Below are 14,368 nucleotides of genomic sequence, written 5' to 3'. Positions count from 1 at the left end.
GACTTGTTTGTCTTTGGGAGACACATCTGTCTTGTGACAGATGTGTTTATTTGATTATTTTGACTATATGATTTCCATAGAAGCAAGCACTTGCTAGGTATTTGTTCATTGTATATAAGTAAAGATTTATAACTTTCCCATGGTTTTTTGCTTTTTAAAACTACTTGAAGCGACAATCTTATTTTACATTGGCTACTATTAGGAATTGTTAATGTGAGCACCAAAGCATGAAATGTTGGTTCAGGTACAGAAATCTTAAATATATTAAAGACCTGAAATGAATTGCTATTATATGGCTAAGGATACGCTATGCCTCAAATTGCATTTCGAAAACATAAGAATTACTTGCTATAACATCCTGACACACATGGTTAGCCGGGTAGATAAGTCTTAGTCCTACCTCCCAATACAGATTTATTAAGGACTCTGTTTGTATTCCTTGCCATGTTTCAATGTATCTTGCTTTTTTTACCTTTTAAAAAAGAAACACAAACAACAAAAAAACCACAAACTAAGAGCTCAATTATTTTTATGTTATTTAATTTATTTTTCAGTTAATTTTACAAGGAACTCTTGTTATAAATTGTATTGTTGCTCCTCAAGTTGTATTATTATTCCTCAAAACTAGTCAACTATAAGTCATTCATTGTACAGACACAGCATCAAAAGAAGTTAACAGAAGGACTAAACCCATGATGCAAAGATTTCATATTGAAATATTACTTGGTTAACTCACAAACTTCTGTCTATCTTTCCCGGAGTAGGATAATGGAGTAAGAACCATTGACTATTTTCTTTTTTCCCTCTAATATTGTAAATTCTTGACAAAGTATTATTAGTGGTGAAGGACAACATGTAAAAGTTATGTGAAAACACAAATAAGTACAAAAAGGAATGTTGTCATCATCTTTTTTTCTTCACTTAAAAACGTCGTTTTATTTGTGCCAAGTAGGCCCCACTTTCATAAACATTATAATTTACTCTTTTACCTAAGTTTATTTCCCAGTCTACGTTGAATATCTAGGAAGCTACAGCTACATTTTTCAAAAATATCAAAAATCCACATTACCAACTAAAAAAACTCAGCATTTGGTTTCTGTAGCTGTATTGTAGTTTTTATTGTTGCTAAATGAGCACAGTTTTCTTCAGTAGGAAATTTTTTCTAATAGTTCACAAAATTTACAAATTCGTGGCATTTTTGAGATCTTATTCTATCCTAAATTTTAAATAAGAGTTTAAAATATTTATTTATTTACTTGACTGCATTGGGTCCTAGTTGTGGCATGCGGGATCTTTTGTTGCAGCGCGTGGGCTTCTCTAGTTGCGGCGTGTGGGCTTCTCTCTAGTTGTGGCATGGTCTCTAGAGCACACGGGCTCAGTGGTTGCACCACACGGGCTCTCTAGTTGTGGCACGCAGGCTCCAGAGTATGTGGGCTCAGTAGTTGTGGCATGCAGGCTCCAGAGCATGTGGGGTCAGTAGTTGTGGCACACAGGCTCCCTAGTTGTAGTGCTCCGGCTCCAGAGCATGTGGGCTCACTAGTTGCAGTGCGCAGGCTTAGTTGCCCCACGGCATGTGGGATCTTAGTTCCCTGACCAGAGATCTAACCCATGTCCCCTGCATTGGAAGGCGGATTCTCAACCATTGGACCACCAGAGAAGTCCTTAAGTATGAGTTTTAAGAACTCCTTTCTTTACTTTGGTTTTGCCAAATATATAGTTGTATCTATTGTTTCAGAATTATTGTTGTTGTTGTTTTAATGCTGCATATTTTCTAGAGACCAGCTGGTGAATGATTTTGTATCTGATGCCTATGAGAGCCTATTGAAATTAAAATCCTAGTATGGAAATTACTCAGAGGAAACTTACCACAAATTTAAACATAGATAATACACCCATTAGAATGACTAAAACAAAAAATAGTAATAATACCAAATACTGGCATGGATGTGAGGAAAACTGGGTCTCTCGCGTATTGCTGGTGGAAATGTAGAACATGCCGCACTGATCTAGAAAATAATTTGGCAGTTTTTTACAAACTAAACACACTCACCATCTGATCCAGCAATTGTGCTTTCAGGCATTTATCCCAGATAAATGAAAACTTATGTTTGTGCCAAAAAACTGTACATGAATGCTCATAGCGACTTTATTCCTAATAGCAAAGTACTGGAAACAACCCAAGTATCCTTCAGTGAGTGAAGAGCTCAACAAATTTGGTGCATCCAAACAATAGAATACTACTCAGCAATAAAAAGGAGTGAATACATGCAACAACTTGAATGGACCTCCAAGGTATTATGCTCAGTTTAAAAAAAATGAAGCTCAATATGTTATTGGGTTGGCCAAAAAGTTCATCTGGGTTTTTCCATAAGATGGTATGGAAAAACCCGAACGAACGTTTTGGCCAGCCCACATACAAAGTATTGATATATGATTCCTAAAATGATAAGATTATAGAGATGACAGATAGGTTAGTGTTTGCCTGGTGATAGGGACAGGGGGTGGGGTGGAGGAAACACAAGAGAGTTCTTCTGTGGTGATGGAAAAGTTCTGTAAGTCGATTGTGGTGTGGTTACACAAATCTATTCATAGGATTAAATTGCATAGAAGTGTCTACACACACACACACACACACACACACACACACACAATGAATGCAGGTTGAAAAAATCATGAAAACTGAATAGGTCTATAAACTCACTGGCAGCAATGTATCAACCTTAATTTCCTCATTTTGATATTGTCCTACAGCTATATGAGATGTTTCCACTGAGGGAAGGTGAGTGAAGGGTACCCAGGACTCCACTGGTTTTGCCGCTTCTTATGAGTCTATATTGATTTCAATATTAAAAGATTTTTTAAGAGTAGCTGTGGCACAATTATTAAACACTATTAAACATTTAAAAATAGAACCAGCCCTTCATACAATTGGCATTTAAAACAACCTTCTTTTCAGAGGCTTACTTCTAAAAGTCTTCAGTTTGAAGTGATGATTTTTTATTTCAATTCAAGCATGCAGTTGTGTCGAAAAATATGGTCTGTGAACATAAAAGCTTCAACTTTGCTCCTCCACTCGGTTTTCTTCTTCTTAAAATGCCCTTTATTTGACCAAGAAGGATATCATTTCCCAAAGTACCGAGAGAGCCATATTTAACTTGAACAGCACTGTTCTTTTAGGTTATTAAGGCTGTTCAATTTTCACTATTTGTTGCTACCCTGAGTTGGAGACTCTTCTGAAACGTCAGACTGAGAAAACTGTACTAGTTCCAACACACACACACACACACACACACACACACACAGAGAGCAAAGCTTTGGAATTAGTGCAATCAATAACCTTTGAAAACAGAATTTAAAAGCAACAACTGAATGCTAAGATGTATAAAACTATCTTGTGCCTTTTTTTTGAATATCAGCGTGACCAAGAAACACACTACAGAGTTCAACTGAAAAAGCATTTATTGAGTACCTGTATATCATAATCATAATACCTTATAATGGCATGCATGTTATGCAGAGTGGCACAGGTTATAATGATGATAAAAGAGTCCACACTCTCCAAGGGATCTCAAATCTGCATCCTCAATATTGACAAATACCCTAGGTTTTATACTAGCACATTTAGTGAGAAGAAGCAAAGCATCATGTAATACCAATGGTGAGAAAACAAAAAATCCAAAAGAGTCAAAGGAAGAAATAGCTTAGCCGGCTTGGGTGAAAATAGGATAGGTCTCTGGAGAGAGACATCAAGGTCAGGAGAGGAATTGCAAGGCTGTGAAAATCAAAACCCTATGGACAGTGGTTTGTAGGACTACAACCATATACCAAATAATAAAATGTATAAGAATTCGGAATTCCATAGACAGAGTTATCCTCTCTGTTCTCTGAATGGTACGGGATACATGTAGATAAAATAAATTAAAAAAAAAATTCTGCCCAATTGTGGATAAAATTTGGCATTTTCAACAAAATATCCTATAGATATTAGATATCCTATATCTATTAGATAAATAGACATGGTGGCACAGATGTATGCTCAAAAGAAAAATCACCAGACTTCTCTCTTTTGTTCTCATTTTTTCGTTTTTGTTTTGTTGTTGGAAAATATGTCTTAGAATTAGTGGATACTAATACATTCTCTAAATAGTTTTATAAAGAAAGGCTAATTATGGATTTCCCTGGTGGCGCCGTGGTTAAGAATCCGCCTGCTAATGCAGGGGACACAGGTTCGCACCGTGGTCCTGGAGGATCCACTTGCCACGGACCAACTAAGCCTATGCGCCACAACTACTGAGCCTGCGCTCTAGAGCCCGCAAGCCACAACTACTGAGCCCGTGTGCCACAACCACTGAAGCCCACGCGCCTAGAGCCTGTGCTCTGCAACAAAGAGAAGCCACCGCAATGAAGAGTAGCCCCCACTCGATGCAACTGGAGAAAGCCCGCGCACAGCAACGAAGACCTAACACAGGCAAAAATAAATAAATAAGTTTTTTTTAAATTAAAAACAAAAGAAAGGCTAGTTATATTTTACTTTATTTGATTTGGACTACTTAATGTGCTAACTTTTTATTGTTGATTGGGTTAATTCAGTTTTATTAAAGCCAACATTAAATTACCAGGAAAAATAAAAATCAAAAGGTTAATATGTTATTTTGAAATGTATTACAAATAAGGTGGATTAATGGATGGGTGAGAAGGATGGATAGATGTGTGAAAAATCAGTATAAGAAAACGTTAAATGTAGACTCTAGGAGTGGGGATATGGGTGTTCCCTATAAAAATCTTTCAATTTGTCTGTATGTTTGAAAATTTTCATAAAATTTTGGAAAGAAAATGCAAAAAAGGAAAAACATCAAAAGGACAACCAGAGATTTCGGCGCCCAGATAGATAGATAGACAGATAGACAGATAGATTGACAGATTGCTTCATTTCCTGAAATAATAAACTAGGGACTTTGTCAGTATTCTTGACCTCAAACAAATAGACTGCCAAATATTTCTCCAGCAAAGATGGTTTATTCAGGACCAACAGAGAATTGCAATTTAGCAAAGGAAAGAGAGCACTTCTTTAGAGGGAAAAGAAAGTTGGGAGGGCTGTGATAAACAGAGTCCATGGCTTTTCATTGGCTGAGTCCTTGCCAGGAAAGGAGTCTTTCTTCTTGCCATTGGGCTCTGCTCTCCTTGCAGGGCTTGAGAGCTCCCCCTTCTGGTCTCCCAACTCTATTTAATTGAGGGTTTCATTCATTAATTTTTTACAGTATACAGCAATTAAGAAAATGTTACAGAAACCAAAGCCTTGCATTAGAAACCTCAAATGTGGTTTCTAGGTAAAGGATAAAATGCTGGAGATTAGCTTTGGTAGTGGAAAGTATCCATTTATATGGAAATACCTTTTCCTGCCCCACCTTTACATTGTGTTATGCTTTGTCAGTATCTGAATGTTCTGGGCATATATTGTCACCTGGGGGCCCAGATCTGTCCGATAAGACTCTAACTCTCCAGGAGATCCAAATGATACGAGTTAGGCTTGCCTTCAGATGGAGAGCACAAGAACAGAAACGTAGCTACTTAACTTAAAGATCAACATTATATGGAACCAACCAAAAAAATACCTCACTAATGTTTATATGCAGTCATGAAAAAGAGCTTTCTGTATTTTTTTCTGATTTTGATCCACACCATTTTAAATATTCTTTCCTCTTAAAGTCAAATTGGAATTTTCAGTGAGTCTAAAAAAGACCTGATTGGTTTAGAATTGATTAACCTAGGAGTATTCACTGCTTATCGTATTCAAGGTAAATAGCACTTGATTATCGGTTGATTAGTAGCTCCTCTGAATTCACATTCAACATTGGATCCATCTTCCAAAGTTCCCAGAACTGCAAAGCTTCAGATTCCTGAAGAGGGTGCCTTGACAGTTCCATTGCTTCTAAGCAGGCCTGGATCTCAGAAATCCCAGACAAGTTGATATTGATCCTTCTAAAAAAGTTATGTACAAAGGAAGTGTTTCTGCAAACCTCCTTCAGAAACGGTCAAATAACCAGTTGGAAAATTTTCTAAAGGTGTCACATTAAACTTTAATAATACCTTCATTTTTATGGGGTTTTTACTTTGGAAATTGCTTTCACATGCATTATCTCATTGCATGTTTTATTTCATTGAAACAGTGTCTAGGTTTTAGGGCTAAATTGCAATGACATAGATATCAAAATGTTGACAAGGACAATTCAAGAAAAATGATTACTACTATGCCAAACAGAAGTATTGACAAGGAACTGACTGACTTTAAGATCAAGTACTACAGTGTGTTCAGATTCTGATGGTTCCTTTAGCCCGCTGCCCTACTGCTGGAGCTTTCTTAGAGCCATTTCACCTTTTTTTTTTTCAAGGAGGAAATGAGTCACTTCTTTTTGTCTCCTTCCATCCTTCTTATTTCTGATTTTCTTTTTCTTTTCAATCAATCTCCAGGTGAGCCCGACCCCAGGCTGCATCCGTGCGCTCATGAAGATGCTGTACTGCCCTTACTGTCGGGGACTCCCCACGGTGAGACCATGCAACAACTACTGCCTCAATGTCATGAAGGGCTGCCTGGCAAATCAGGCTGATCTCGACACCGAGTGGAATCTGTTTATAGGTAAGGAGCGGCTCAGCGGACAGGGCTGTGGGAACAGCAGGCGTTTGTGGTACCTGATGGGCAGGTCCAAACTAGTGATGACTTGTAGAGACTAGGAGGATTAAAACAAACACAGGTGCGTGCGCGCGCGCACACACACACGCACACACGGGCGCACACGCACACACAGCGTTTAGCAAATTATAAATGTATTGCATTTTTCTTTATTTTTTGTAAACCTGAAAAATAAGACTTCCTGGTCTATTGTGAAGGACAGTCCTGTTAAAGATTGTACGAACCAGCTGTACTGAATTAGCTGATCTCTCTGATGAAGATAAAAGTAATCTTGTTGAATTTCTGGGAGCTCCTGTGAGTAAGGGACATTTTACAAAAGAATCTTGTTTTAAGAAAAAGCCCACAGTACTGTCTCTTTCTTATTTGTAGTATCTCAACATAGTCACAGATATTAGTAAACAATTCCTTCCTTAAACATCTATGATGAAAATAACTCAATATTTTTGCTAAAATATGCAGATTTTCTTCCTCAGTCTCTAGAGAAGAATGTTTTCAGCACAGCAGCATGAAACAGCCTTCCTGTCTTTAGAAGGGAGGAAGGAGGGAGGTGGGGAGATACAGGGAAGTTCTGTGAATCGCCACTGTGGTCTGGAGTGGCAGAAACCGCTCATGGGTCTGCGCTGCCAAAAGATATTTCCCAAATAGCTATCCAAGGATGAAAGGACAAATTTCATAGGTAGGCTTCTCCCAGGAAAATACACAGACCTTGAAAGAGTAAATGTGTTTTCTCCCCTTCTGTCAAATGGCCTTCAAATAAAAGTACTTTCAATTGCTTTTACTGGGATTGCATAGTGACAAGCAGAGTGCTGCCAGTAACGGTGGCACTCGTCAGCCTCAGAGGGACTAAGTTATTTATGCAAACCTCTAAACCAGAAGGCTTGAGTAAAGTCTTCTGACATCTAAGATTTGGGTAGGAAAGGAAAAAGATGCATCGGAATGCAAAGAAACCTTAGCCCACCGTGCAAAAACGTGCATTCAGCCTTGGCGTCAAAAGCCATTACCTGACACGCTATTGTGCTTAGGAAGCCCAGAGAAAACTGTTTTGAAGTTTTAGAAAAAAGATTTTAGAGTGGGTAGATCCAAATGGAAGTCATCCAACAAAATCTCAGAAATCATTACAGAGAGAATAAACTGATGTATTCTTCTCTCTCCCTTCAGTGGGAGGACAAAATCCTTTTGTATGATCTTGGGTTACCTCATTTGAGAAATGAAGGAGTTTTTTAAAAGTTAATCATTAAGGTACCTTTCTGACTCAAAAATGATACGATCCTTTGCTACGATTTTTGTTCTTTGCTAAGATTTTGGAGAGAAGTATGAATATTTTTTAAAAAGTAAGCTTGATCTTCTAAAATATAAATTTACATGCATTTTGGCAAAGACGCTACCTAAATAATGCTAATTAAAAAATACTCTCATCCTTCATTAGTCTACTCAATTCAAAAGGAAAAAGTAATTCAAATGTATTATATTGGTATAAACATATTGTCACTTGCACATGTAAAGCCTAAACTAAAACAATTTTATAAATCATTGAGAGTGGTAAAATTAAAACAAATCTGTAAATTAAATGCAAACTATAAATAAAAAAAAACTTAACGTTACCCAAAAAAGTACTCTCATCAAGAAATCTAAAAAGATTTACCTATTTAGAAAAACAGATAAAACCTCATAGCATCACCACTCTTGAATCATAAAGATTATTCATACGGTTTGGTTGAAACTGCCATAATTCATAACACAGTTAAACTGTTTTGGTCAGCTTGCAATCTATTGATGAAAGTAGGCATGTGGATTTTGTTAAGTAGAGCAGGACATGATTAAAAATGAGAATATGGGCTTTCTAACTTGTAAGAGCAACAGTGACTTCTTAATTGGCTTTTTTTTCTCAGTCCTGGCTGGGTATTTGACGTGAAACAAATCCTTATACTTCAATCAACTGGGTTTCCTAGATGCCAGTTTGATGTGAAATTGAATGTCTGGAAAATTATTTCATTTAAAAACCTAAAATTTGAACCCAGCCTATGTTGGAGTACCTGATGTTGTACCATACGTTGGAAGGGAACCTCATGGTAATCCTACCATCTTAATATATTTCATACCTCTTGCTCCCCTATCTCATTTTTTATTTGTCCTAGAGATCGCTAAGAAAATTCTTCCAATTTTCTTTCTTTGGGTTTTCCTATGGCATTGAGAATTGACCACCCACCTAGACTTATAGGGCAAAATATGTTCTTACTAATACTTGTCCGGATGTGAAGTGTTAGTTCACGAATTCAGTACGTGAATTAGTCAAATGTGCCAAGTCCATTTCCTATACAGATACATCCAAGATGACAGTGTTCATGAATGCAGCAGCAAAAGATCAGTGAGCAAATCAGTAATTCAACAAAAATTATATATAATAGCCCTCTCTCTGATTAGCACCTGCATCCTATCACTCCTGGGCTCCCAGCATCTTGTCATCAAACCCTTTACTCCTACTGCTGTCAATTGCACGTGCTGTCTCTGTCTGCTACGTTAATGTCCTAGTTTATACATTTTTAATACATGGTCATCTAAAATGTTAACAGTGACATTCAGGCAACCATCAATAAAAACAAAGATCGAACTGGTGGCACATTCTCATCATCTTTAATTATGAATTAATTGAAAGTGATTTGTAACGATTTAGAATTCAGTTGGTGTCTGCATCATGTCAAAAGAAAGGCACTCCACTGATAAAATGAAATGTTTTAAGTGTTCAAGTAAAAACCCCAGTGGTATTCCATTCAGTTCTGAGGTCCTGTAGTTTTTTTTTTTTTTCTTTTTTGTTTTTTTTAATCCTAGGGGAAAAATAAATCAGGAGTTCTACTTGGGATATATTTTCATAGTCTGAGGGAAAACGGTTTGTGGGCAGAACGCAGTCGTTTCGGTAATGTCCTGTGGTTCTTTTGAGTGTTTGGCATTGATACCAGCATTCCACAGATAAGAGTTGTTCCATTGGACAAGGGACCACGTTGCAGATTACACCTAGCTTGTGAGCACAAAAGTTAAGGCTGAAGTTACATTTATATGGCTATAATAAATCTTGCTTCTACTTAAAAATCTAGGATATGTGGGAAAGCCTCCTCCTAACATCTGGTACCTTCTGTAACTAGAGAATAGAATGGACTGAGAATTAGAAAGGAAAAAAAAATGGTTTTTCAGTATTAGGAAGCAAATGTTGGTGAGACTAAAGATGGATTCTGTGTTGTTCTGTAATTTTTTTATTACTGAAATGCTGTAGGATACTTATTACTGTAAGTAAAAGGCAAAATGATCTCTATAGTTCCATCCATATAAAAGTGAGACCTTAACGTGTTTTTTCCCAACATGGGAGCTTAAGTTTTCAGGTTATCCCAGTTAGTGAATGCTTATACTCTTAACATATTAATTCAACTCATTATATTGAGTAAGCTAGACACGTACATTTTTTTGCCCTCAGGGAATTTGATGTAGTTAAATTAATTAATTATCAACTGTGATGAAGTGTTATGAAAATAGAAGCACGGGATGCTAAGTTTCTCCTCAGTGGGGGAACTTAACCTCATCCGGGGGGTCAGGGAAGCCCTACCTTGCTAAGTATAGAATAAAATACTTATTCTATTGAATAAGTATTGAATTATCATTGTCAAACATAGTTGATGTTGAGCAGCCGTAATATATATAATTGTGACATTATAGGCCCCAAGTATTAGCAAGTCCCCGTGACGATTTCAATAGGTCTAGCGCGATCTATCAGCGGTTCTTAAATACTTGGTTTATTTTTGACACGTTTTATGATCAACTCTCACCACCACCACTGCAACTGACTTGAAATGGTAAGATTTGGAAAAATGTGTGTTCCTTTTTGTCCAGAAAAGGTTGAATTCTCTGGTCTATTGGTACCCTCTAATGAGGGAGAGACAGAAGAGCAGTATTTTTAATTTAAGCCTTTAGGCCTTGGGCACTCGTAGATCAGACAAACCAGTGATATCAAACTTTCTTGGCTTTCTTCCTCCTTTCAAACCAATCAATTACTAAAGTCTCAAGACAGCAAACTGGCATGAGAACACAAACAGAAAACCCAGTGTAAGTACCACATCTGTGCCAGGCCAAGAGACAATGCAGTGGGTACTGTTCATTCATCCTCTCGTTTATTCATATATACAGCACATGTTTGCTGAGTGTCTAGCATGGATCTTGCTCTGGTGTAAGCATTGGAGTAGAGAAGATAAGGCCCTGCCTGCTGAGAACAGGGCTCCATATATGTTCTTTGAATGGAATAAATGGAAACAAGTAGGCAGAGGAATGGACAGGAATGCAGGAAGAGGCTGTTCTGTTTTACTTTGTAAGTCTACTCTTTTAATGGAAGTATGACTAATTCAGTCATTTAAAAAGTGCATATCCCTGTTGTTAACGGACTCTATGAGTGCAGGGATGGCAGAAACAAATCAGATAATGTGCCTGGTTCTTTCATTGTGACAGCTGCTATCAAGTTTTAAATTAGAACCAGCCGCAAGGAAGCTGTGTTAGGTCAGTCAGAGGACTCGTGTCATATTATAAATGGCTGTTTGGGGGCACGGATGACTTTCTTAGGACCTGTAAGAGTTGTTTTATCCTCAGGGTATTCAGTGTATTCACAACTTTCTATCTGGGGGAAATGTTGCTAGATAAACATGTATCGTTTCTTATAAGTAAACTTGGGTTTTCTCTTTATAAAATGTACAGGACTGTGAGATGTTGCATTTCAGAAGGATATAAAATAAACACAAGGAGCTATTTCAAGCGTTTGTATAAGATACTCCTTTCAAAGACTTTCTTAAGCATGAAATCCTATAAATCTGATGCACGTTTTAGTTATAAAGAATTCCGTAGTAAATGTGATATGACTGTGGCTGATATATCCTGAAATGCCGTGTTTCAAAAACCTCTAGACCCTAAACATAGAAAATTATTTCAAGAACTGTAGCTAGCAGCAAGCTCTCAAGGCTTCTTCATCTCTACTTTGTATAGAGCAGACAAGAGCCTATTCAATAATACAGGCCAGAAACTCAACTCTTCAATTGAGGAACAATATAGCCAAAGCAATTACGGTAGAATCTGATCTCACTGTTAGCTATAGAACTTACTTTTGCCCTTGTGCGTTCCTAGAAGCACCAAGAAAGATTAAAAAAAAAACAACAGAAACACTTTATTTTCTATCAGTTGAAATCTAACCTCTCTCAAACCTCTGCCTTCCTTCTATAGTCATTGATTCAATATTCCTCATTTCTCATGGACATTTATCATATGCTGTGTTCTCTCTGTAATGCTGGCAGAATGCATAAGCAGTGCTAACTACTCACTGAGAAAAAGAAAAAAGAAAGAAAACAGTTGGCTGGTACCCAGCAGCCTTTCACGAGCAGCATTTGTTATCAATTTCCTACGTTTAGAAAGCGGTTTACTTCTGAACTCTGCATACGTGAAAATATTTCTCTACGGCACAAGAGGGTTAAAGTCTTAAGGGTGGTATAATGTATGGGGCGATTCAGCAAACACAGAGGGAGGCATTTCCTGACCTCTGAACACTGATCAGCAACTCAAGGGATTCATGGGACTTGAATTTCCATTCTGAATCAAGCAGATTTTCCCATGGATCAAAGCAGGCAAAGCACATGAAACCTAAAATTCCTTGGTGTAACAGACAAGCAGCCCTTCTAAGGTATGCAGTATGCGTTTCCCTGATCCCCAGTGCCAACTCCTGTTCGTCCATCTCTTCCAGTTCCCACATACTCAACTTCTATACAATTTATAATTATAGTTATTCCATTTTCTACTTACTGATGACGATAAATGATATTCTAAATTAGAGTTTCAAGCTGGAATTCATGGCACAATATAATATGACACTAAGCAATGGTCTGTAACATGGCATACCTATTTTTGCAAGTATAAAATTCTTTAGGATATAAAATGTTCCATTTATAATGGGAATTTCACTGAAATACCTCTCCTGCCTTATCATGCTCTCCAATTTCTATGAGAACCAGTTACAGAAGGATTTCGTTTACCAGGAGAAAGCAGAGCACATCAGAATTATTCAAAGTGGCTCGAGAATTGCCTTTGTGTTTGGGATTTTACCTTTTGCTTTTAATTTACACTTCAATTTCAGGGTTTCCTAAAGATAAATGGTTTAATTTGATAATTATTTCAAAAAGTACTTGTGTTTAATAATCAACATCTGATTTTAGTAACATGATCGTTTTCACTGTCATGTTTTCAAGTTCAAACTATAACACAAGATGTCTGGCTTTTGGCATGCCAAGAGAAAATATTTGATGATTCTTTAGAGTGGAATTCAACAGATTCCAAGTTAAATAGATCCCAGAAACCCAGGCAAGAATCAGACACTACCATTAGCCCGGTGACATGCTTAGCAATTCTGATTTCAGGAGATGAGAGAAACATGAGGTAGAAGAAAGCGTTGTGCTGTGGAAGCTAGAAAATAAGAAATATAGATAGGGTGACGTTAGTGGATTGGTAAAGAAAACAGTAAAACACGTGACTGTTTACAAATAGCAAACTTATAACACGTCCCAAGGCCACTGCGACCTAAAAGTCCTTCATGTGGTGACCTGTTTAATAGAATAAAGGAGTGGGGGAAGTTACCTCCTGAAGTATTGAGATCACTCTAAAAGTCCTGATTAGTAGCTAAGATGAAAATCTTTATTTTAACCCAAATAAGAAATCCTTGTATAATGTTGCTGTACTTTATTAAAACATCTTAATAACAGTAGTGTTCAATGAGGGTACTTGGACTTCATTTCTCAAAAACATAACATTTACATTAACATAGATATAATTAAATCTTAAATAGAAGTATATTAGATAGAAGAATCAATAGATCCTCCAATTGCTCTAAAAGTTCCTTTAATTCGTGATTATCTCAAGAGTAGAACTGCTGATCACGTCTTAATGTTTGAGTCACTTTTGAAATTAGTTTTGATTTTCCTCAGACTGTTTCTTTAACACTAAAAAAGTCTTTTTGAATCTTATTCTTTTCATCTTCTTTTCTTTGTGGATTGTTTATTATGAGCAACCTCCAAGGAACCAGGGGAGAAGCCAGATTAGAAGAGACGGGCCTGTGAATTATTCTGATGGTTAAAAACAGGTTTTCATTGGTTACTCTAAAAGGGAAATGGGTATAAATGTCCTTGGGAGTAATTTAAACTTTTGAGAACCTTCATGGTCTGTGAAAACTGTGAACTTGTAAGTCACTTAAAAATATTGTGTCGGGCTTCCCTGGTGGCGCAGTGGTTGAGAGTCCGCCTGCCGATGCAGGGGACATGGGTTCGTGCCCCGGTCCGGGAAGATCCCACATGCCGCGGAGCAGCTGGGCCCGTGAGCCATGGCCGCTGAGCCTGCGCGTCCGGAGCCTGTGCTCCGCAACGGGAGAGGCCACAACAGTGTGAGGCCCGCGTACGGCAAAAAAAAAAAATTGTGTCTACAGATGTTTGGGAAGATAGCCAGGAGAGAATTTAAATTAAAATAGAGCATGAAATATGCCTTGTCCTTCAAACAACAGCTTATATATAAATCCCACATAATAAAAAGATATGTCCTCGATTTTTTTCTTTGCATGGATTTAAATAATTTGCTACATTAAGAATTTCCTTTATTATGATCTCTGAAGAAGTGAAA

General features: G+C 37.3%; 1 protein-coding gene across 1 annotated transcript in view; it reads left to right on the top strand.

Annotated features, from left to right (window-relative positions):
* The window catches only part of GPC6 (glypican 6), a 1,075,997-nt gene that overhangs the window by 729,387 nt on the left and 332,242 nt on the right, over positions 1–14,368 (top strand). The window contains exon 4 of the mRNA XM_067712922.1: positions 6,469–6,634. Within this exon, the coding sequence (XP_067569023.1) occupies positions 6,469–6,634 (166 nt within the window). The remainder of the gene's footprint in view (positions 1–6,468; positions 6,635–14,368) is intronic.

The sequence above is a fragment of the Pseudorca crassidens genome, chromosome 18, assembly GCF_039906515.1.
Source record: "Pseudorca crassidens isolate mPseCra1 chromosome 18, mPseCra1.hap1, whole genome shotgun sequence".
NCBI classification, from domain to species: Eukaryota; Metazoa; Chordata; class Mammalia; order Artiodactyla; family Delphinidae; genus Pseudorca; species Pseudorca crassidens.
This window is presented reverse-complemented; position numbering and strand designations above follow the sequence as displayed.